This window comes from Myotis davidii, unplaced genomic scaffold, assembly GCF_000327345.1.
Source record: "Myotis davidii unplaced genomic scaffold, ASM32734v1 scaffold148, whole genome shotgun sequence".
NCBI lineage: Eukaryota > Metazoa > Chordata > Mammalia > Chiroptera > Vespertilionidae > Myotis > Myotis davidii.
Window position 1 is genome coordinate 3,783,264 of NW_006299479.1, and position 23,951 is coordinate 3,807,214.

Below are 23,951 nucleotides of genomic sequence, written 5' to 3' on the forward strand. Positions count from 1 at the left end.
TTTCCAGTTCCTCTCACTAATCATTCTTTTTTCCTCCCACCAATCATTCTTGGAAGTTTTACCTGTGTCCCCAAGCCTGATTGTCTTATGAGCAGAGGCCACTGTAAACCTCCTGGGGACCCTCCCATGGGTCTGTCCTGGACTCTGGAACTCGGTGGGAGAGGAAGAAATCGGGAAGCCTATGGCTTATGTGGGTACCAGTGAGTATGATGGAAAGGCTTCACCAGGCAGCTTTCTCAGTTTGTAGTTCTGGGAAAATATTCTGCCCATTCTCACCCTGAACACACAGCCACTGTTTCCACATTCCCCAGTTCCTAGGATGAAGGTGACTTGAGGTGACATTTACAGTGGCCCTGAACCTTAGGGAGACAGATGGGCCTGGGGAGGATGACCAGGGAGAAACGCCTCAGGGGAAGCAGTCTTCATCTACTAGGTGGGCAGGATTCAGGACCACCTCCCCAAACACTCCTCCCAGGAAACCAGGAGCTCAGTGAGCCTTCTCGAGAAGTCCATGGGCTGGGCTGGGCCCTTTACCACCTCTGTCCCTGCCTCACCCTCCAGGAAAGTATTCCATCTACTTAACTCTTATGCTCATTCCTCAGCCAAGATGCCAGGTATCACAATCACATTGTCTCTCTCAGCTCTGGTTACCTTCTAGGCATCACTACTGCTCTGTCGTGGTGAGCACTGGTCAGAAAGGGACTGTGGTGCTTGATGAAGAGGAGGAAGAGTTGACCAGAGTAGGAGCCTCCCGGGGAAAGGATCCAATGAGTCTAATCCATTGTCCTACGTCACCGGGACCTTCGGACATTCCTACATCTGGCTTCTCCTAAGGCCTAGGAGGTAGGACCCCGGCCTGCGGTTACCTGTGAGTGAAGATTTATGGAGGGCTGGTTGGGGGAGTAGGGCCCCCCGAGATCATTCCTGAGCAGGTTGTCGCTGTGCATCTTGGTTTTGAGGCAGGTGATGTAACGGTTACAAAAGTCCTTGCAGAGTTCATTGACTTTCTCCAACTCCAGCAGGTGGATTCTCAGGACCTGGATTGCCTTCACCATCTGCGGGGAGGGAGGAGAGGTGAGCCCAGGTGTTTATATCACATCCCCTTGCTGCCTCAACCCCCAAGCCCCAGGGGACAGGAGCCCATGCCCAGCCCTAGGTATATGCTTTCTCATCAACATGGTTTGAATTTTCATGACCAACTGCCGATTGCTTGCTGCCTTGAGCCCACTGTTGTCACAGCTGCTCTTGGGCAGTGGTGGTATTCTGAGAGCAGTACTGGCCTTAAAGGTAGAAGACCAGGCCCCTAAACCCCAGGCCTGCCATTTATGATCTGTTTGGCCTTGGGCGATTACTTAAGCAATCTGTGGCTTACTGTCTGACAAATAGGGATAAGGACATCCTCCCTAACAACTGTGCAGGTTGGTTAAGAGGGTCCTATGAGTGGATGCACAAGCTGCAAAGAGTGAAGCCTGAATGAGGGCGAGGGAGATGAGATTAGAGTTCCTTCCAAGTGTCTCAGGGGTCAGGGACGGTCTCTTCTTAAATAAGCCTGCTGAGTACATCACGTGGCACAGGTCACCTTGCAGATGCCCATCGATCCTCGCTGACTGAATGACTTAGCTAGGCCTTGGCAAACCTAACTGTGGTGGCCTTTTCCGTGACCTTTGGGTTGGACGTGTACCTGTCATCTCTTCAAGTGGATAGTCCTAACCTTTTCATGGCAAGAAGCTATTTCTCAATAGAAATTTTTCTCTTTATCGTTGCTATTATGGGATGTATGGAAAATAGAGGATGGAAAACAACCACAAAAATGGCCCTTGATCCAATCATCCTAAAACAATGATAAATGTTCTTTTTCCACATGCATGTGTTTTAACACAGTTTTAGTCACATGTGCATACAAGTTTGTGTCCTGTTTTGCCCTTAGTTTATGGAGCCCACAACCTGGGTATGTGGCCTGACCAGGAATTGAACCAGTGACCTCTTTATGGGTTAATGCTCAACCACTTAGCCACACTAGCTGGGCCGAGCAAATATATTTTTAATTGTTGCAAATTATTCAATGTGTGCCCTATTTAATCAATTCCTTATCTGGGGGCATTTAAATTACTTCCAATTTTTCAATTTTATAAAAAAAAATGGTATAGTGACTAAAATCTAAAGCTTATAGATTTTATTCATGTTTCTGCATTAATTCCTTAGGGTGAATTCCGGGAAATGACAGGAAAAACTGCTATGGGCATTGTTTAGGCTCGCGATAAATATCACCAAGTTGCTTTTCAAGTAAGGGCTGTTTAAATGGCGCTGGAGCAACCGGACATCCACAAGCGAAAAGGTGAATCTTGATGTAAATCTCACATCTTACATAAAAATAAACTCAAGTGGATCAAAGAACTAACTGTAAGACATGAAACTATAAAACTTTTAGGGGAAAAAAAAACACAGGAGAAAATCATCAGGACCAAGGACGAGGCTTACAGGGCTTACATTCGACACCAAAAGCATAACCTGGAAAAGGGAAACTTGGTAATTGGACCTCATCAAAGCGAAAAGTGTCTGCTCCTCAAAGACCCCGAGAGGAAGAAGAAAGGATAAACAGGCTAGGAGAAAATGTTTGCAAACCGCGTACCTGACAAAGAGCATATCTAAAATCTATGAAAAGCTTTCAAAACGAAACAGTAAAATAACAAGCAATCCAATTAGAACATGGGCTAAAGACAACGTCAGCCTTTGCAAGGAAGAGGATACGCAGATGGCAAATAAGCACATGAAAAGATGTTCAATGTCATTAGCCATCAGGGAAATGCAAATTAAAGCCACAATGAGATATCACTACATGCTTACAAGAATGGTTAAATAAAAAGGAGTGATCACACCAAATGCTGACAGAGGACAGGACACTGGATCCTTCATACATTGCTGCGGGGGTGGTGGGGGGGTGTAAAACGGTACCGCCCTTCTGGAAAACCTCATAACAAAACTAAATCTCTGTTTATTATACAGACCAGAAATTGCACTCTTGGGCATTTAATCCCAGAGAAATAAAAGTGTATATTTACTAGTACACAAAAACCTTATTTCTCATAGCCCCAAACTGGAAAAAACAACAAAATATACTTCAGCAGGTGAATGAATAAAGCAACTGTGGTACATCCATATCATGGACTAGTACTCAGCAACAAAAAGGAACAAACTGTTGAGGCACTCAAAAACTTGGGTGGATTTCAAGGAAATGACGCTTGAAAGAAAGAAAAACCAGTCTCAAAAGATTATATACTGTAAGATACCATTTATGTAGCATTCTTGAAATGGCCAAATTAGAGAGATGAAGAACAGATTAATGGTTGTGGACAGTGGGGTGGGAGAAGGGCAGGAGGAATTGCTCAGTATCTTGACTACCATAGTGTGTACATGAATCTACACGTGTGATAAAATTGCACAGAAACACACACACACACACATACACACACGGCCCTAAAACTGATGTAAAAGGAGTAAGGTTGGCGGATTGTATTTTGTCTACTTCCTGTTTGAGAAACTGTTCTATACTATAGTTGTGAGAAGGGAATCGGGACCTTTCTATACTATTTCTTACGAATACATGTGAATCTCCAATTATATATATATATAAAAGTAAACAAAAAGAGTGGTGCTCAGTGGTTAGAGCATCTTGGGTTTGATTCTAGTTGGGGTGCAAACAAGAGGCAACCAATCGACATCTCTCTCTCACATTGATGTTTCTCTCTATTTCTTCCTCTCTCCCCTCTACTCTCTTAAAAAAAAAAGTCAATGAAAAATACCCATTGAGGATATCCAATAAGGATTAAAAAGAGAAAGAGAGAGAAAGAGAGGTGGGGGGCTTGTTGCCTTTGGGGGAGCCATTTATGTTGCCATAAGTAATATACAAGAGTCCCTGTTTAACCCTCCCCTCCCACTTCTGGCGGGTATTTGGATGCCCAGGAAAACAGGGAGGGAATCTCTTGCAGAGAATTCTGACTTCTGCTGTGCAGAGAGCTGCCAGCACCACACCCCTCTCTGAGCCTCACTGGCATTTCAAGTGCAAAGTGCCTGGGTTGGCATTTGAATTGCCTGATGGGCAGGGACTATACTCAACTAATTAAGGGCTCTTGAAGTTATGAATTAGACTAAGTGTCACTCAAAGGCCGAAACCAACAATTTTGGGTCTTCATGCAGGGCTCAATCACAGGGTCTTGTCCTAAGTGCTCCCTCCATGGGGCTGAGCTGATGGAGCCTGGGCTCTCCCAGGCACAGAGAATACTGACTTTGGTATTGATTATTTGAACTAAAAAATGGGGTTAGGCACTGAATAAATATTTGCTCTTGCCCGAATTATCTACTTGACTTTGGCCATGAAGATCTTGCTTTGTATCTAGAGCAGGGGTGGGCAAACTTTTTGACTCGAGGGCCACAATGGGTTCTTAAACTGGACCGGAGGGCCAGAACAAAAGCATGGATGGAGTGTTTGTGTGAACTAATATAAATTCAAAGTAAACATCATTACATCTTTTTTTTCAATAGTTTTATTCATTTCAAACGGGCCGGATCCGGCCCGAGGGCCGTAGTTTGCCCACGGCTGATCTAGAGTAATTAGCACAGTACAAGGTGTTTATTAAATGCTCATTGATTGGTAACAATACCCAAACATTTCTTATTCTATGCCCCAGTCCCTGTACTAGACCCATGGCATGCCTTATCTTATTTACCTCACAACCACCTCCGCATTTTACAGTTGGAGAAAATGAAGTCCAGAGGTACTGTTTACTTGTTTAGAGTCACACAGCTGTAAGCGACAGAGCTAGGATGTGAAGCCAGGTGGCCTGTGTTGCTCTGCCCTCAATCCCGGCCCTTGGAATTTATGTGTACAAAATGGCAGTTTGAAGGTGCATGGTTTAGGGAGAAAGTGACTCAGTGACAGGAATTATGGGATTCCAGAAAAACCAACTAGCTTTGGGGATATTGAAGTTATTTCCAGATCCCTCCCTGGCAACCTCCCCTCATTCAGCTGCTCTGACTTCTCTCTCACTCCTGGCCTAGCCCAGGAGTCAGAATCCCTCACCCATGCAGGCGTCTGCTTCCTCATGCGGAAGAAGAGGGGAGTGGGCTGTCAGGTACCCCCAATGTTCTGACTCTGAGCATCACCAAGACTCCTGCCCTCAATTCACGGACGGCGTGGAAGGGGCACTGGGAGACGATCTGGCCGCCTGTGGTGAGCAGAAGGGCCAAGCCTCTAGGACACAGGCTGCATGGTCTCCATCAGAACCTCATCATTCCAAAGCTCTCTGTTCTCTCAACTGCTTGTTGAATTCTTCCACGAAGTGACCAACTTCTCTCCTGCCTTAACAGAAAGCGCTTGCTCAGGCTCCTGTGGGCACCAAGAACATCTAGTGCTTCTATCAGCACCAGCTCCCTTCTTAATTCAATGTTATCCGTTCGACGTGAATATTGTCTCACCACGTGCCATAGGCTGGAGAAAGCACCTGCCTGGAGTAAACTGTCCAATTATCTTTATCTTCTCTGGGCAATGGAATCCTGGTTCCTTCAACCTTTCTTCTTTTCCCCTTTTCTTTCTTCCTTCCCCCCTTTCTTCCTTACGTCTTCCTTTCTTCTTTCTTTCTGTTTTTTTCTTCCCTTCTTTCTCTTAGCTTTCCTTGCTGGCCCCAGTCTTCATTTTTAATCAACATTTTATTCACTCATTTATTTTTAAATCTTCTCAAGAAGCGATACACCCATATTCACACACAGCAAAGTACACACATTTTATTCATTTATTTTAAAAACATAGCCAATAAGGACTTATTAAAAGAATCAGAAAACACAAATCCGTAAAACTAACTCAAAAGTAAAATCCACCCGGAGAGTTTTGCTGAAGTGAAATAGGCATGCACTGGGATTAAGCTGGGTCTAGTGCTCGGTGCTCAAAGTGGACCCACCAGTGGGTCTGACACCGCGCACTGGAAGGATTACTTTTTTATGGAATAATAGACTTGGTTTAAAGATTTAAGCAGGTAGCGTAAATCATCATGGTGTTCTGAGGCAATGAATATGGAGGACCTTTCAATATTAGAGAAAAAGACGGGCAACGCCGATAAGGTGGGGCGCTGCCTGGCAGAGCAGGAAGCCTGGGGCGTGTGCGTGTGTGTGTGTATGTGTGAGTGTGTGAGTGTGTGAGTGTGTGAGTGTGTGTGTGTGTGTGTGTGTGTGTGCTGTAGCGTTGTCCTGTACACCGAAAGGGTGCTGTTTAGAAACTGGGTGATACCGGGCCAGCTGCATGACTTCTCTGAGCCTCAGTTTCCTCATTTGTAACATGGAGAGAGGATCATCCCTAACTCACAGGACTGGTGAAGAGCTGAGGGAAATAATAATGTGAAAGTGCTTTAGGAACCACAGGGAATCAAAAGCATATACATTTTTTAACCTCTTTTAATAACTTCTAATATCTTGCTGGCTTTCCTACTGCTATTCTATATTCAGCTAGTGGAAAAACAATCACTCCCAGTTTTTCTTCTGAATTTGTGTTTTGTAAATCATCCTCTGTCCTATGTGTTTGCAATTTGGGGTTTTTGCCTCTAAATCAGAATAAAACTCGGATTTATTGGGCTATTTTTCTAAATGATCAATGTCATATAAAAAGTCATTCCAAATTTTCTGGAGCAATAACCATTCCATTTGATTTAGTATCATCTCCAAATGTGATAAATGTGTCCTTAATTCCTTCCCCCATGTTTGGCTGCCTTTTTTCAGCTTTTCTCCCTCCCTTCTCTTTCAAAATAAGGAAACAGCCCTTGTTTTCTAAGAAGTACCCTTCAAAGAAGCAAAACAAGCTGCAACCTTATATTTTCATCTCATGCATGTGCACAAGCCCCAGGGGTCCCAGACAGAACCTGGATGGGACTCCAGGTTTCCATGAGGTCACGTGGCCTTAGGGGTCCCAAGAAAGAACACAGATGGGGCTCCTAGTTCCCATGAGGTCAGGTGGGTCCAGGGGGCCCAGGACAGAACACAGATGGGGCTCCTGGTTTCCATGACGTCACGTGGCCCTAGGGGTCCCAGGACCTGGATGGGGCTCCTGGTTCCCATGAGGTCAGGTGGCAGCATGCTCCAAATTGCTCATTTCCTGCCTGGGTATTCCAGACAAGCATTTAAACTTTCTGTCAAGTTTAGGGTGACCATGCTTACACGGTAGAGTTATTGTGAAAATGGAATCAGATAATGTATGTAAATACATTGGGAACAGAGTAGCTATTTGATAAATGTCAGTTCTTTATGCCAACGTGCCCCTCCCGCAACCAAGTTCCTCCTAAAAAGTAGCCTCTCTTGTAGGATCGTGGCCTCTTCACTTGATGGTAATTCATCTTGCCTTTCAAATCAATTACAGACAGAGCACTTTACAAGATGCAAAATGCTTTTCTCTCCATTATCTCATTTGAGTCTCATAACCACGGGGCATGTCTCCCCGGAGATGAGGGACGAAGGCTGAGATGAGGTGCCTTGCGAAGTTGCACGCAGCAGTTAAGGAGGCGCTTCCTCTGTGAGCTGGGAAGCTGGGACGGTTCTCTCTCACTTGCAGAGGAAGGAGTTTATAAACACACAAGCTCTGATATTTCCTGGGGGTCATTAGGGCAGCCGAAGCTAAAATCTAATCAGGAATTTTTCCAGACCCGCCCAGCTCTGCCCAACCAGTTGTAAGTGTAAGGTCATTGGAACAAGAAATGGGACTTGGAAGAAAGATGAAGACCAGGGACTGGGAACTGCCAGATTATGAGGGGACAGATGAACATTTTCTGGAAGCCATCATGCATGACAAGTGAAACACTTTTAAGTTAGTTAACAGGTCACTTCTCAATTCGGAGAAGAAGTGTGGTGCCGAGGAAGGCGGTGGGCTTTGGAGTTACACCCACATGGTGCAAATAGCAGCTCTGTAACTTTGGGTTCTTAGGCCTTGAGCTCCTCTGTAAAATGTGGACAGGACCACTGAGTCCTGGGTCTTCCACCTGCTGAGAGACCCTGGCCAGTTTACACAGTCTCTGCACTCAACTTTCCTCCTCTGTAAAATGGGACAACAACAGTGACCCCCTCAGAGTTACAGTGAGGACTGAATGAAAGGTGGGCAGAAAAGAACTAAAAAGAAGAGCTGGTGCATAGAAAGAACTAAGAAAGATGAGCGATGGGGTAGCGTGGCCATGTGGCTCCCTCTGCTGCGTGCTAGCGTGTGACCTTGAGCTAGCGACATCCTCGTGTCTCAAGCTCCTCGTCTTAAAATGGGAATAATAGTAATAATATGTGCCTTGTGCGTTGGGAAATAGGATTAAGTGAGAAATTATATGTAAAGTGTTTGGAAGAGCAGCTGGCACTTAACAAGTGCTCTATAGATGCTCACTGTTGCCAGCTTAGATGGTTTTTCCTTTCTCTTTCTCCTGTCTGTAGGATTCCGGCTCCTGTCTGGGTGAAGGGAGTCTGCACTGAAGGCTGAGGGAGAGACTGAGCGGGGCTGGAGAGGCCTCTGTGTGCCTGGAACTCCGGCCTGCCTCCTCTCCACGGCTCCTCAGCGTGGCCCAGGGGCCTGTGGGGCCCCGTTTCGGAGCTGGCTTTGCGGCCAGGCAGCCCTAATCTGTCCCTTGAGCCACACCAGAGTCTCATTAAAACGTGCCCCATAAATGTTAAAAAATTTACACATAAAAAAATTCCATGCATGAAACTGAAACCATAGGTTTTACAGCCTCGGTTTGAAATCTTGCATAATATATAAAACCTTGGCCCTGCACTGGGGGCCCGTAAATCAGATTTTATAAAACAAAAAGCTTCTACTTTTCAAAGGGGTTTGGGGAACTTGCAAATTTTACAAACTTTACCAACTGCCAGTCAGAGGGGGTTGGACCCGAACGGGGGACCGAGGGAGCAGGTAAGAGACAGGCCTGGTGAGCACAGGGCGGGAGTGGGGATTGGTATGGAGAGTGGCTATGGCACTAACTGGGGGCATCCCAGCCTAGCCACCAGCGTCGGAAAGGGGAGGTAGAGAGGGTCAGAGTGTGGGAATTGGGGGAGACCTGGTAGGGGTCCTCTTTTTTAAAAATATATTTTTATTGATTTCAGAGAGAGGAAGAGATGAAAACCTCAATGATGAAAGAGAATCATTGATTAACTGCCTCCTGCACGCCCCCTACTGGGGATCAAGCCTGCAACCTGGCATGTGCCCTGACAGGGAATCGAACCCTGACTTCCTGGTTCATTATGTCGAAGCTCAATTGCTGAGCCACAGCAGCTAGGAAGTAGGACTCTATTGTCCCAAGGAGAAGGGAGGGGTGATGCAGTGGAGGGAGAGCATATGAGGAGCCATAGGCTGGTCCTAAAGTAATTTCCCTTCTCTGGACTGTGCTGTCTCATCTGTACATGGACTTCTCTCCACAGCTGTGTCTCCTCGTGTGCAGTGGGAGCAGCTGGCTCCCAGGAAGGGCAGTGCCCTCAGAAACTGCAGTCTGGGGACCTCTCTGGTCTTTGGGCAGCTCCAGGGGAGCTCAGTCAGTGTTCCCATGGGAACTTGTCCAGGACACTTTCTGGGAGGAGGGGAAGGTACTGCATGCAAATTGGTGTTGTTGTTTTTTTTGGGGGGGGGCGCGCGCAGCTAGAGGTGGGAGGAGCCATGCCCAGTGGTGGGCTTGGTGGGGCCAGGGGACATGGAGAGGGATCAGAGCTCGAGATCCCAGGGTGGAACAAAGTTTTGGGGACCTCCGTGTCCTCCTGACAATTTCATCTGTGAAAGTCAATATTCAAGGGCAGAAGAAAGCCGCCCTGACACGCACATATATATAAAATAAATCTCTCAATTATCTCAGCTCATTTGCTCGGGGTCTCTCATTTTATGTCCCTGCTCTGCTGCGCAGTATATCTGTCCGGATAAAGAGTTACAGTCCGTTGGGCTACGTGTGCGGGGTTGTAAAAAATACAGATGCCAGATTAACTGGCTGTGGCACTCGGCAGCTGATTGAGCTGATAATGACGCGATCTGACCTTTTTCTAATTTCTAATTATGTGCATCTTGGCTGCGCTGGCTACATGATTCCTGTTCTAATGACGGCTCCTGTGGTTGGCCACTTCCTCCCGCTCCCTACTGCAAGAGGGCGGCGAAGGGCACTGCTTGGCTCCCCAAGTAAAGTTTTGGGGAGGCGGGGCTGGGAGGCTAGAACGCCTTGGCGTAAGGATACTGCACTTGAGACGAACCTTCTGGATGATATGCGTTCTTAAAGGCCATTTAGTTCCACAAGCCATCTCACTCGTTTTTTTTTTTTTACAGTCACTGGAGATGGGTGTATTGGATCTTCAGGCAAGGAAACCGAGCTTCGAAGCAGTGAAGTCAGCAAAGTCGCACCGATGGTGAACAGGGAAGCCGCCCCGGGCTTTCATCTCTAGGTGCTCCTCCAACTGTCCCCATGGGAACAACTGACCCATCACTGGGGGACACTTTGTAAAGTAGATGGTTGTCTAGCCACTATGCGGTATACCCGATAATAATACAAAATAATACTGAGTGTGAACTGTACTTAAAAATTTTTTTTTAAACATGTTTTTTTTTAATTGATTTCAGAGAGGAAGGGAAAGTGATAGAGAGATAGAAACATCAACGATGAGAGAGAATCACCGATTGGCCACCTCCTGCATGCTCCCCAATGCGGGGGATTAAAAAATTTTAAATCACAGAAAAAATAAAGTAATTGATTGACCAATCTCCCAGCCAGGACTGTGGCTCCTCATCTGGGTAAACCAGGCCATGTGAGGGGTGGGATGTCCAAGGACGAGTCCACCAACCAGACCACTCCCAGTCCGGTGACCTGAGGCCTGGGGCCGCCGGAGGGCTGGGGCTGCCGGGGCAGCTTCTACAATACCCACTGCCCCTGGGCAGGCTTGGCACACGGCAGGCCCTTAACCAAGGTGTGTTGGACTGAATCAGAACTCTGAATACGTGAGCGAGCAGACCTGGAGACCCAGGGAGTGTTGGCAAGGGGAGCACGGAGGCAGACACTTGCTGGCATGTCCAGGCTGCACAGAGCAGCAGGCTGCAGTGATGACCTGGGTAACACTCTGGGTTTGAAAGGCTGATCTCCTGCGTCCCCCTAAATGGGCAGGACATCCACTGGCCGCCTTCTCAATAGGACTGTGTCTCCAGGTCTCTCTCTCTGCTGATGTGCTTGAACGTGCCTGTCCCCACACCCTCCACACTGCAGCACACTGACCTGGCGAATTACTAACGTGCCAGGACTCCAGCCCTCAGAACCACTGCCCCAGACATTCTGGGTGCCACGCCCCTCTTCTCCTCCTGTCTGCATGGCAAGAGGCTGGAGGGGATGCATGTGTGCAGCAGGCAGAGACCAGAGAAGGGGAGAGCTTAGGAAGCCAGACCTGTGCCTGCAGCTATTGGTTTAGGGACCTTAGAAATGGTTCTCAGTGGCTAGAGGACCATCTAGTGCCTGGCCCACAGTGGCACACAACACCTTTTCCTGAATGAATGAAAGGATCATTTCTAGGGCACTTGGAGGGACCACAGGGGATGGAGAAGCTAGCCGGGGTGGGGAGGGTGGGTCTTTACCAGATTGTCCAGTTCTGGGTCATCGCTGAAGAAGGGTTTGTGCTCCTGCTCCTGCTGGTGGACAAAGTTCTCGATGTCCACGTCAAAGCTGGCGGAGGTGATGCACTCCGAGCCCTGGGTGGCCTGTTCACATTTCTCAAACAGCAGCGTCAGAAGCGGGAAAAGAGGGTGCCTGTGGGGACAGCAAGAGCTCACACATGCGCACAGAAACCTGCGGCCGGCTGGGCTCAGAAGCCATGAGGGCCCCTTCCCCATGCTCCCCGCACTTCTTCTCCCAAGGCCCCACTCCTGAGATCGTCCCCAGTCCCCACGGTCAGCCCAGATGGCAGCAGTTCACGCCCTGCTGGGAAGACCCAGTCTCCCATCCCTGGGCGTAGAGGGCGATACCCTCCCCACCGGCGCCTGCCTTTTCTCTTTGGTAAGATAACCTGCCTGGGTATCGGATGAGGGTGAGGGGTGTAACCCTTCAGAGAAGTAGGTGTCCCTTTCTGCTTTAAGGTCAACCCAGGAAGGAAGTGTGGGTAGTATCCAGACAAGTCTCGACCATGAACATTAGCGGTTGGTCAGACACCCATTCTCGGCTGTCTGGAGCCAGCTGAGGGCAGTGCCTGTGTGTCTGCGAGTGTTTACAGGGGATGAGCGTGAGCCTGAATTCTGGTTGCACATGGCGGGCAGGTGTCTCCACTGTTCTGCATCTGTTCGCTGACTCAGTTCAGGCCAGACACCCAATCACAAGAATATCACCTCCCTGCACTTTCCCATCACCCCACACCTAGCACATCCGTACCCACCTGATTATCTGCATCGTATTTGCTCACTGTTGTCCTCCAGGACCGTCCCTGTCTTAATGAGCCTTGTATCCTTAGGGCCTTGCCCTGCATGCTCATAGCAGGCACTTAATGCTCAGTGAGGACCATGAATTAGGGAATGAGGAGCATGTGAGTGAGCGGGTGGTATGTGTGTGATGTATTGTAAGCTGAAGGGCTTACCTCTCTGGCTCTGTGGGTCTTGGTGGAGATGCCACCCTCTCTGGGAAGCTCCTCTGACTGCCCCTCCCTCACACTACGCCGATGGCTGCCTGAGCTCTTTGCTTTATCACCTGCCTTCCTGACTAGAATATGAGCTGCATGAGGGCAGGACGCAAGCCCACCTTATTCACCACAGTCGGTTCGGAGTCTAGCAGAGGCTTGTGGATCCCAACAAATATTTGCTGAATGCATATATGTTATGCGTGCACACCTGTGTGCACACGTAAGTGCATATCACTCTTATTGCTCTGCAACATGTGTGAATGACTATGTCTTAATTCCCAGTATGTGTGCATATGTTTGCACGGGTTGTTGACACTGGACCTAGAGCCCCCTTCCTTCCCATGGTGGTCCCCGAAAAGCATCTACACCCTCCTCTGGTCTCTTTCTCAGTCCCCTGGGACCACACAATCTAGCTCTTTCTTTTTGATTAAGCTCTGCCTGTTGGGAGAGGAGGAAGCATGTGTCAGGCCTCGCCCTGGGCCTCTGCGAGAGGCCATGCTCTGGCCAGCACTTTCCAGTAACATTCCTGCCACAAGGACATGTTCTACATGGTCTGCCCTCCAACACAGAGCCACTAACTAGTCGAAGTCAAGGGACATTTAAAATATGACTGTTGCCCTGGCTGGGTGGCTCAGTTGGTTGGAGCGTTGTCCTGTACACCGAAAGGGTGCAGGTTCAATTCCCGGTCAGGGCACATATCTAGGTTGTGGGTTCGATCATGGTTGGGGCGCATATGGGAGGCAGCAGATCAATGTTTCTATCTCACATCAATGTTTCTCTCTCTCTCAAAATCAATAAACACATTTCCTTGGGTGGGGATTAAAAATGATGACTTGTGCCTAGGACACTGAGTTTTTTTACTTTATTTAATTTTAACTGATGTTAATTTAAACAGCCTCATGTCGCTGGTGGCTGCCACACTGAAAAGCACACGACTTGAAAATATACCGGACGGTGCTCCCACTGGCACACTGTGATCAAACACAAAGCAAAGAGGACTGACACCCAGACACACAGTGCTGGCCGGTGGGGGGACCCTTCCAGCCTGTCCACTCTGGGGTTCTCATAACTCTAGGTGCTTAGCCCCCCCCCCATATATGCTGGCTGTTCTCCCCGGGCTCAGGGGCAGCAGGGGGAGGAGTCAGGGCCCACTTCAGGTGGGCTGCTTGGCTCGCAGGGCCCGCCCTGGACACTGCCTCCCCACCTTGTTTTCAGAGCTGATGCATAAACAGCTGGCCTGCAGGCTGGATTTTTGTCTGCAGGGAAAAAAGGGTCAATATCTGAATGTGGCCCATCTGTGGCCCCAAATCTCTAGAAGACCTAATGCAGCCCCCCCCCAGGAAGCCGACAGGGAAAACCGTGGCTCGCTTAGCCGTCGGCTAAAACAGAGAGCGAGCAGGTGAAGGGTTAAACTCCAGCGTAAGTCTTCATTTGCAGCCACTAATGCCGCAGCATATTATGGCCTAATCTAAGCTGATCCCAGTTTAATGCAAGCCTCTCCTGGCCCTGCACGGAATACCAAAGGCAGCCTCGGCGGCTGTGATTTAAGCGGAGCGCGCAGTGCTTTAGCTGAGGGACACGAAAGGCAAATTCCAGACGGTGTTATGAATTATTGCGCCTGATGAACCTTCCTACTCTCAACAGATGCCTGCTGCCATTTAAACAGCCACTAGATCAATTAGGAATGAAAGGCACAAATCGACTCTGTACAAGGGCACTGAATCACCAGGAACTAATAATCCGCAGCGCCGTGCCAGGTGGTGGGTGCACCCCGACGGTCAGTGCGCACCTGTCGGCGAGGCCAGAGGGAGTGTTGTGTACATGTGCTCTTGTGTGTTTGCATTGTGTGCACACAGAGTGGGATGTATACAGTACGTATGCATGTGGGTTGTGTGTTTCAAGTTGGAGTGCAGATTTTGTGTTCAGTGTTTAGAGTGTGCATGTGCCCTACATTGTGGGCAGTGTGTGTGTGTGTGTGTGTGTGTGTGTGTGTGTGCCGTGTGTTGTGTGTGTGATCTGGGCGGGGATTCAGTATTCTGTGTACACAGCATGAATAGCGTGTGGGCTAGATACTTGCACTAGAGTTGGGATGGGGATGGGAGGGTGGTCCCCTCTGCCACTGTCCTTGCCCCGAATGGAGGAGAGTGATCAGGGAGGGCCCCCTGAGGAGGCGACATTTAAACGAAGCCTGAACGATGAGGAGGCAGTCATGCAAAAATTAGAGGGAGAGGCTTTCGGCAGAAAAAGCAAAGCACCTGAGACAGGAATGAGCCTGGTGTGTTTCTGGAACAACATCCAGACGATGCTGCTGGAGCAGGATAGTCAGGAGGGGATTGAGGGAGGTGATGTTGGAGAGGTGAACAGGACTCAGATCACAGTCTCAGACAGAGCTGGGCCTTGGGCGGGGTGCAGGTAGGGGGGCGGCTAGAGGCGTTGTCATGTACACTGGGCCACCGCACAGGTCCTTTTCATAAACCTCTCACTTCCAGGCATCAGATCTCCCCAGAATGTGTGTGGGGGGCATATCTGGGGGCGTTTTCTGGGAGCTCCTGCTATGTCTCAGAAGAAGGAAACATACTTCCCATCCCCTCCCCCCGCAAATTAACGAGGGCCACAGAGCACAGAGCAGGCTCCCGGAGGCTGGCATGGCTGCTTCTCTCCAGTCTCTCCTGACCTGAGCCAAACTCTCAGCTCCAAACCCTCCCTTCTCACACCCCACCCTCTCCAGGCTCCTGGCTGGGTTCCACCTACCCCTCCCCCAGGTCCCTGAGCCCAGGAGATCAGATGGCATCTGAGATCAGCCACAGGTTTCACATGGACTACACCAGGGTAGGGGCTGCCTGGGTGATGAGGTGGCTCCCCTGCTCTATCCACCTGGATCCCTCCGTAAATCCAGACTGTTCCCTGCTACCTCAAGCGTAGGGACAGCTGGGACACTGCATCACCCCTGAGAACCAGGCTCAGCTTCCCAGTGACTCAGCAGGGTCTGTGGCTGCAGTCACTGGGCTTCTCCAAGGCTGTTCCCAGCCCAGGGCCCAGCCCCTCCCCAGCTGCCCAGCCTACAGCTGTCCAACTAAGGCTGGACCTGTATTTCTAAGCTACCCCCCAACATCACTGCCTATGGCTGGAGATGAGGCTGGCAGCCCTAATGCAGGCTTGGGGAGGGACAGGATGGGGTGACTAGGGCAGGAACCCCAAGAGCTGGGTGTCTTGGTCGGCAGGGACATGAATGTCCCTGTGTGTGCAGGCATGGGAGGGGAAGAAGGGTTTCCAGGGAGACACGGGATATGGCCCCTGAGCTTCAGTGCGTCCTGGTGTTGCTGTCCAGATCTCCCTCATCAGAGAGACAGAAGTAGGAACCTGGAAACTCGGTCCCAGGCCCGGAAGATGAGGAACAAGATGTGAGAGATGGCCGCTGGATTTTATTTCCAGAGGACACCTGACCTCCAGAGGAGCTCGCCTGCTCTCGCTGCTCTCTCCCCTCTTCTCCCTGTCGCCTCCGCCTGACCGCCCCCCCCCCACCCCAATCTCTCTTAAGCCGTTCAAAATTTGGAGGAAATAAATCTCACCGCTCAATTCAGGGAGGGCTTGAGCCTCGTCAGTGCAGAACAAATAGAAGGAGGGAACCTGCATGACATTTCACTGAGGAAGAGAGGTCGTTTCCAGCCACTAATAAAAAGGATTTGACACAGACTAATAAAGAGAAATGAATTTCTCTAATGGCCTAATTTAGCACACTCAGCACTGTGCCCGCTCCTGGGCGCCGGGAGGGGGGGGCAGAGCCCCAAGCAGGGAGCCGCATGGCTCCAGGGCGGGCAGGAAGAGATGATCTCAAATAACATTTTATTATTTCTTTTTTCTTTTTCAGGTCCCCACCCCCACCCCACCCTCATCACCTCTCCCAGGAGCATCTGAACCAAAATCAAGCTCAAGATACGCACTTCCTGTTAACAATCCAGGGAAGCGGCCTCTCGCAGCCTCGCAGCCCTGCACTGGCTGCAGCAGTGATTAAACCCGATACGTTGATTTCTACAGGGGTTTAAGCCATCGTTTGGTTTAATTACCTCTGACATTTCTGCCTTTGTGTTTTTTACATCACCCCAATTCACCGGCCTGCAATGCCCAGGTTAGGGCCAGGAGGTAGAGAAGCAGACCCCCACACCCTGGCCCCCAAACTGGGCAGGATTTGGGCTGAAGCCCCAGTGGGGGTGAATGTCACCCTCTCTGTAGCAGCGGAGAGGCAGGGACCCCTCACTGAACCCCAGTTTTCCTTCAGCGCAAGGTGTCACACTCACACACACACACACCCTCACACAGATGCACACACGTGCACGCACACTGGTAAGGCTTCTGAACGCATCCGTGAGCACGTGGGCTTCAGCACAGCCCCCTTGAGCTCTCCCCACCTCCTGACACGTGTTCTTAACCTAAACTGCTCAGTAGGTCTCCCTAACATTTTCAAAGACCCCTGGGATGGAAACCACGACTTCCTGGTAATTCTCGTCCTCATCCCTGACGTAATTCCCCTGTTAGGGTGAGGCTTATTTCCTTTTGTTGAAAGGACTCAAGAAAAGGCAAGAGGACCCCTTTCTGCTTCCCTTCCTTCCTCCTCGGACAACCGAGGTTAAACTGCTTTTAAACATTTCTTCCTGCATAGAGGATCAGAGACAGAGAAGCAGAGACAGGAAAAAAGAAGGAATGCAAGAAAGAAAAAAAAAAAGAAGGCAAAAGCACAGAGCTTTAGAGAGGCTAAGATGCAAAGAACATGAGAGACAGGGATGGAGAAGGGATACGTGGACGGAAACAGCGCTGCAGGCTGGGGGCAGGGCTGGCCGCATGCGGGAGACATTAGTGCTGGTTCTCTTTCTGGGTGATAAACCTTGTGATTCACAGTCATGCCACTCCATCACTCCGGAGCCTCTCAGCCATCCCTTCCCTCGTGACCTTGGCCGGGACTGCAGACCTCAATTATGGGTCCAGCCAAGTGTGTGGCAGCTTGCCTGGCTGTCCACCTTCTCCCCCTGGGACTGACCTTGGAGCCCCAGGCTGTCCTGCACCTCATCTCCCAGCCCAGACTCATCGGCTGGGGAAGAGGCAGACAGGGGACGCCAGGGCAGCGCTTACCCCTCCCTGGGCCCTGGTTGCTTCTTCCATTGAGGGTACAGCCCCTCAGCCCTTCCAGGCTAGGATGAGGATAGGCGGTGGTCCAGAGTGTGGACTGTATGATAGGAGAGCCACATTTCTGGGTGGAAATTTCAGGGGGACCAGAGCATGGTCTGGGCCCGACTGCCACAGAGGACATCAGTCTGCTGGCTGCTGAGGTGGCGGGAGCGGGCAAGCAGCGACCAGGCCGGCAGCTCTCCAGCTCACCGACCGAGTCTGCACTGACGCACGTGGAGGTCTCCAGCTGCCAAAGGGCCACCAACTGGAAACTGGGCTCAAGGGCTGGAACCCTGATCGTCTTTTTCTAGAGCCCAAGGTCAGAGGTCACTGGGATCCCAGAATCAGAGGCAATGCCCCAGAGCCACTTTCCAGGGCGGCCTGCTGCCCCTTTCCTGGGCATCTCTCCATGGCCAGAGGCCCCTTACAAGCATTCACTGTGAGAACTGTCGCCATGTTTCTCCTGGATGCTGAGGAAATCAATAATCAATAAGCATCCTCAGACGAACACGCAGCATTCACAGTGTGGCCTCACTTTTCAGTGTGTCTCCTCAACAGACTCCCAGAACGTGGTGGATGGACAGAGAGCAGGTGGCCCCCGGCCCTGTATCTGCACAATCCCCCTTCACCAGCTCAGGCAACCAGACTCCTGGGGCTCCTGCTGGTCCTTCCGCCTCAGCTGCCTGCCCCTGGGTCTCTACCTGCCCCTTCCAGTCATCTCAGAATCCAGCTCTGAGTGCCATCCCGGCTGTGCAGGCGCCTGGAGGGCGTCTCCAGCAAGAGGAAGCATCACCTCCTCTGAACCATTAGGGGTGCTTCAGGGTTTCCACCCAGACCACCTCCTCCTTTAGGGCGAGAAGCTGAAACGAGTCTAGACTTTGGGGTCACATAACTGTGTGACTCAGGGGCAAGTGACTGAGTTTCTCTGAGTCTCAGGTTCCTTTTTCTGTTGTTAATCTTCACTTGAGGATATTTTTTCCCATTGATTTTCAGAGAGAGTGGATGGGAGGGGTAGAGACCGAGAGAGAAAAACATTGATGTGAGAAGGACACAGCAATTGGTTGCCTCCCACACGCACCCGGACCAGAGCCATAGATCGAGCCTGCAACTGACCAGCATTGAACCCAGGACCCTTCAGTCCACGGGCCGACACTCTATCCACTGAGCCAAACCGGTGAGGGCTCCGTTTCCTTCTTTCTAAAGCAGGGACACCACCACCATGCAGGTGCCTGTAAGGGTTCGGGGAAGAAGCATGTGGAGTGCCTGACGCTTAATAAGCTGCTCCTTTGCCCGGGAAGAGGAAGTGTGTGGGCACCTTTTTGGTTCAGAGCAACACTGACACCGTCCGCTCCAATCAAGTTATATTCCCACCTCGGTTGACTCATGTGGCAGGGACAAGCCCACATGCCAACTCAAACAGAGGTACAGAGAGAGGAGAAGAGAGGCCACGTGCAATTGATCAGAAACCCAGACCCTCCTTTTTTTAACCAGAACAGCACTGCCAGTCAGCATTCATTTTTATTTCCCTTGGGACACATTCTACTGGCTGTAGCTGTGTGCACAGATCTGTCTTCCTCACTGCATGCTGAGCTCCTCCGGGCCATGCCCGTGCTCTTTTTGAATATCCAGGGGTCAGGCACAGTGCCTGGCACACAGCAGAGGCTCAGTAACTATTCGGTGAATCGATGCATGGGAAACGAGTGAGTGAATAAAGAAGCCCCGACTGAGAGAATGAAGGTTCCAAGACACGGTCCGGAACTTCTTTCCGGCTCAGAATCCATTCCTGCTGGGGTTCTGGGATCAGATACTGCCATCTGGCAGTTTCTAGCCACAGTTACTACAAAAAGATTTGCCTGCTTTGGGCTCTGCTGGGGTGTGTGTGTGGGGGGGGTGGGCTGGCAGGGTCTTGGAGGAAGGGGGTGATGTGGAGGTGGTGCCTGTCCAGCCCTCCACTCCTCGCGCTCAAAGGCACCAGATGGAGAGCGGAGTGGGGTGGGGGAGCAAGCCAGCAGCTCCTGCGGGTGTATTTTTACTTCAGGTGTGACGCTGACACCGTGCGGGTGTATTTTTAGTCCTGCCCAGTGGGCGGTGTTAGCCTGGGTTGTCTTGGAGAGGACTTCTTGTTGCTAAATTGGAATTGCATCGGTTGGGGTCCCAGGGCCCCAACTGTCGCTCCTCCCCAGGTGGTGGACAGCTCTATTCCCGGCAAGTGTGGCCCAGGGCTGGCCACAGTGTGCTCTGCCCGCTCCCTTCACACACACACACTCACACACACACACCCCTCCCTCCTGGCACATTTTAAAAAATGTGAAATCTCAACAAAGTGATTGTTAAGGCTAGTCTTCAAGGGCAAGAATACCAAGAACCTAAAACCTGAGACCTGGTAGGATCTCATGTCCAGCCCCTTCGTTTTTTTTTTCAATTATATTGAGAAATAGTTGACACACCTCACTGTATAAGTCTAAGGTATACATCATGATGGCCTGACCTACATATATTATGAAATGACTAGCGCAGTAGGCTCAGCTAACATCCATCTCCTCATAGAAATGTATTCATAGAAATACAATGAAAAGACAAGAAAAATGGGGGAAATACTCCTTGCGATGAGAACTCAGGATTTACTTTCTTAGCAACTTTCCTGTGTGTCACACAGCAGTGTGGCTACAGTCATCCTGCTGTACGTTACATCCTGGTTCTTATTTATCTTATAACTGAAACCTTTTCACCTTTGACCACCTTCCTCCAATTTTCCCTCCCCCTCCTGGGAACCACAAGTCTGATCTCTTTATCTAGGAGTCTGATTTGTTTGTTGCTGGTATTTTTTTTAGAATCCACTGGTAAGTGAGATCAAACAGTATTTGTCTTTTTCTTTCTGACTCATTTAACATAGAACAATGCCCTCAAGTTCTGTCCATGTTGTTGTAAATAGGTTTATCTAATTTTTAAAAAAATATATTTTATTGATTTTTTTACAGAGAGGAAGGGTTAGGGATAGAGAGTTAGAAACATCAATGAGAAAGAAACATCGATCAGCTGCTTTCTGCACTCCCCACTGCGTATGTGCCCGCAACCAAGGTACATGCCCTTGACTGGAATCGAACCTGGGACCCTTGAGTCTACAGGCTGATGCTCTATCCACTGAGCAAAACCAGTTAGGGCAGTAGGTTTACCTAATTTTTATGGCTGAATAATGTTCATATATATTGCTTCCATGTCCCGGCTATTGTAAAAAATGCTGTTATGAACACAGGGGTGCGGATAGCTTTTTGAGTTAATTTTTTGTTTCCTTTGACATATACCCAGCAGTGGAATTGCTGGATCATATGGTAGTTTACTTTTCTGAGGATCCTCCACACAGTTTTCCACAGTGGCTGCACCAATTTACAAGCTCACTGACAGTGCAGGAGGGTCCCTTTCTCCACATCCACGCCAGCACTTCCTGCCTCCTGATTTTTTGATGACCAGCCCCCACATTTTAAGGAGAGATAACGGAGGCACAGAAAGTATCTTCCCTGAGGGTAGGCAGCTAGTGTGAGCCAGTCAGAGCTCCTACCCAAGTCACCAGAGAAGCCACCAGTCCTAAGAGAGAGAGCACTTCGGGGGAAAGGACGACGTGGAAAGGGGAGCTCTGTCCACAGTGCCTTGGTCGCTGGCAGGCACTCTGTAAGTTACAAAATGCCTTTCCATGTGCTTATTGCATTTAAACACCCAATATTCTTATTAGTCCCATTTTACTGATTAGCAAACTGAGGTGCCATGGGTTAAATAATTACATCAAGCTAGTGAGTGACTGAGTTGAAATTTAAATCTGGGTATCCAAACTCCAAATGCTGTGCTCTTCCCCCGTCCATGTACTGTTTTTGAACGATTACTGGAATCACTTCATCCTCCTCCCCCTTTTCCTCTATTGTCCTTGAGCCACATGTGTCCTGGGGTCTCAGAACTGAACTGCCATGTTGTCCCTTCAAGAAGCAGGACTCCTGCAGCGCAAGAGCATCTCTGCTCATCAAACCATTTCCAAAAGAACCTGCTCTCCTAATAGTACTCTGTGTTTGGATAGGACTTTAACATTTATTTATTTGTTATTTTTATTTTTCTATATGTTTTTATTGATTTCAGAGGAAGGGAGAGGAAACAGAGACAGAAACATCAATGATGAGAGGGAATCCTTGATTGTCTGCTTCCTGCATACCCCCGATGGGCTGCCTCCTGCTCGCCGTCCACTGGGGATCAAGCCTGCAACCCGGGCATGTGCCCTGACTGGGAATCAAACCCACAACCCTTTTTTGGTGCACGGGAGGATGCTCCAACTAAATAAGCCAGCCGGCCAGGGCCCAGGCTTTAACATCTTTATAGACCTTACATTTTCTCATCTGACACCCACCTGGTGGGGGAGGAAAGCTTATCTAAAGAGGTTCAATGGTTTGCCCAATGGTAGAGTCAGAAGTTAGACTGAACTCTCAAGTCTTATAATCTTTACATTTGACCACAAAATGGACCAGTGCTGGGAAAATCAGAGTGTGGCGCTATGGTTAAAAAAAGGGCAAGACTGGTGAGAAATCATCGGCCACCTGAACCCCCAGGCTTTGCTTGCTGGTCTCCTTCCACCCCACCCACCCACCCCATTGCACTAGTGGGAGACCCGCCTGCTGGTTGACTTCCCTCCAGTAACGGGGCAGATCCAGTCTAGTACTGTAACTCCTCGCCAACGAAGCCATCCTTCACTCTGAGCCTCTACATGCCAAGCACTGGCACTGCCAGCATTCATTGTCTCCTTCAAGCCTAACATGACCTTTGAGGAGGCAAGTCATCGGCACTCCAGGTTCGGCATCTCGTGTTGGTGGGCCTTGTCTTCACAGGTACCGGGACTCTCAGCTCTGCCTAGGCCAGGCGGTGAGCTGTGGGAGCAGCAGGACCACCGCCTCTGAGCACACCTGCTTCCTGGGCCCAGCAGCTGCAGCCTCTGCGCCCCCCTGCCCGCCAGCAGGGGCGGGATCTGCAGATGCCTTTAGGAAGGCGGGAAACAGGCTTGTTCTGGTGCCCAGGAGAATGGAGCATGATTTACTCTTAGATTACGGCTCCAGTGGGTTCACGCCCCTGACTACAGTCAACAGCCGGGATGCTAGCTCTGAGGCCACTTGCTTCAAACGCCAGGAGTGTCTGCGAGAGCCCCGCCCATAAAGCCCAGGACGGATGCAGCCTGGAGCTTTGACCCCCAGCACCTAGTCCAGAGCATCTAAACTCCTTGGAATGGCTGAACTCCCCCCCGACCATCCTCAGGCCCCTCGCCCAGCCGTTCCAGGGATGACCAAGCCCAATGCCAGGAAAGGCGGCCGGTTAAGGCCCAGGGTCAGCTCCCTGGAGCCAGAACACCCTTTGGTCGCGAGGTGGAAGAGTTCCCTCAAAGACACTTCATTAGGAAGTACCAGTTCCCAGGGTGCTGGCCGGGCTGCTGTTCACGAGGACAGTCACAGCAGGACCAGCCCCAAACTCGGGGTTCCTCCCACCCCGTCTTCCAGCCCTGTCCGGGAAGGGCAGCTGGGCTGTCATTTCTGGTGGGTTTTGCCTCCCTTGGGAAAAGCAGTGCAACGCTCCCACACTGCACCACGGCCAGCAGCTTGCAGGCAAGTCCACGAATACTTTTCTGAGCCTATCCCATGTGCCAAGTTTATGTGACACTACTTTCTATGTTGTCTTCCTCCCACTCCGCGGACTGAAGTCTTCCTTATTCTGAACCCCTCTTGGAATCTAACGTGAGGCTGGCTACACAGCAGAGCTCGGTACACGTTTGTTTGAATTGCAGTGGGAAGAGCCTCCTACTGGGAGTCCTTTCCTGCCTCTTCTTGCTGCCTCACCTCTGATCATTTACTCTGCCAGAGGCTGATGCCTGCAGAGCACTTCATTCGCCAGGTTCTGTAACGAGCTATCTCCATGCATTACCTCATTTAATCCCCACGACAATCCTGTTGAAGAGATAGCACTATTTTTAGCCCCACTGTACAGATGAGGAAGCCAGGCTAGCGGTGAAGCCCGAAGGTAAACCCTGTCAATCTAAGTCCAAAGCCATGGTCCTGACCCTGGATTCCACGTCCCTGAATACACTAGACCCTTCACAGCTCAGACAGGCCACAAGGACACCCACTGGCCATGAGGCAAGC

The 23,951-nt window shown here is 50.1% G+C and overlaps 1 protein-coding gene across 3 annotated transcripts in view; it reads right to left on the reverse strand.

Moving 5' to 3' along the window:
* PKNOX2 (PBX/knotted 1 homeobox 2) overlaps positions 1-23,951 on the reverse strand; it is a 295,550-nt gene that overhangs the window by 35,777 nt on the left and 235,822 nt on the right. For all 3 annotated transcript variants that reach the window (XM_006775070.2, XM_006775069.2, XM_015571360.1), the window contains 2 exons: positions 11,600-11,771; positions 867-1,055 (listed from right to left, as the gene is read on the reverse strand). In XM_006775070.2, the coding sequence (XP_006775133.1) occupies positions 867-1,055; positions 11,600-11,771 (361 nt within the window). The remainder of the gene's footprint in view (positions 1-866; positions 1,056-11,599; positions 11,772-23,951) is intronic.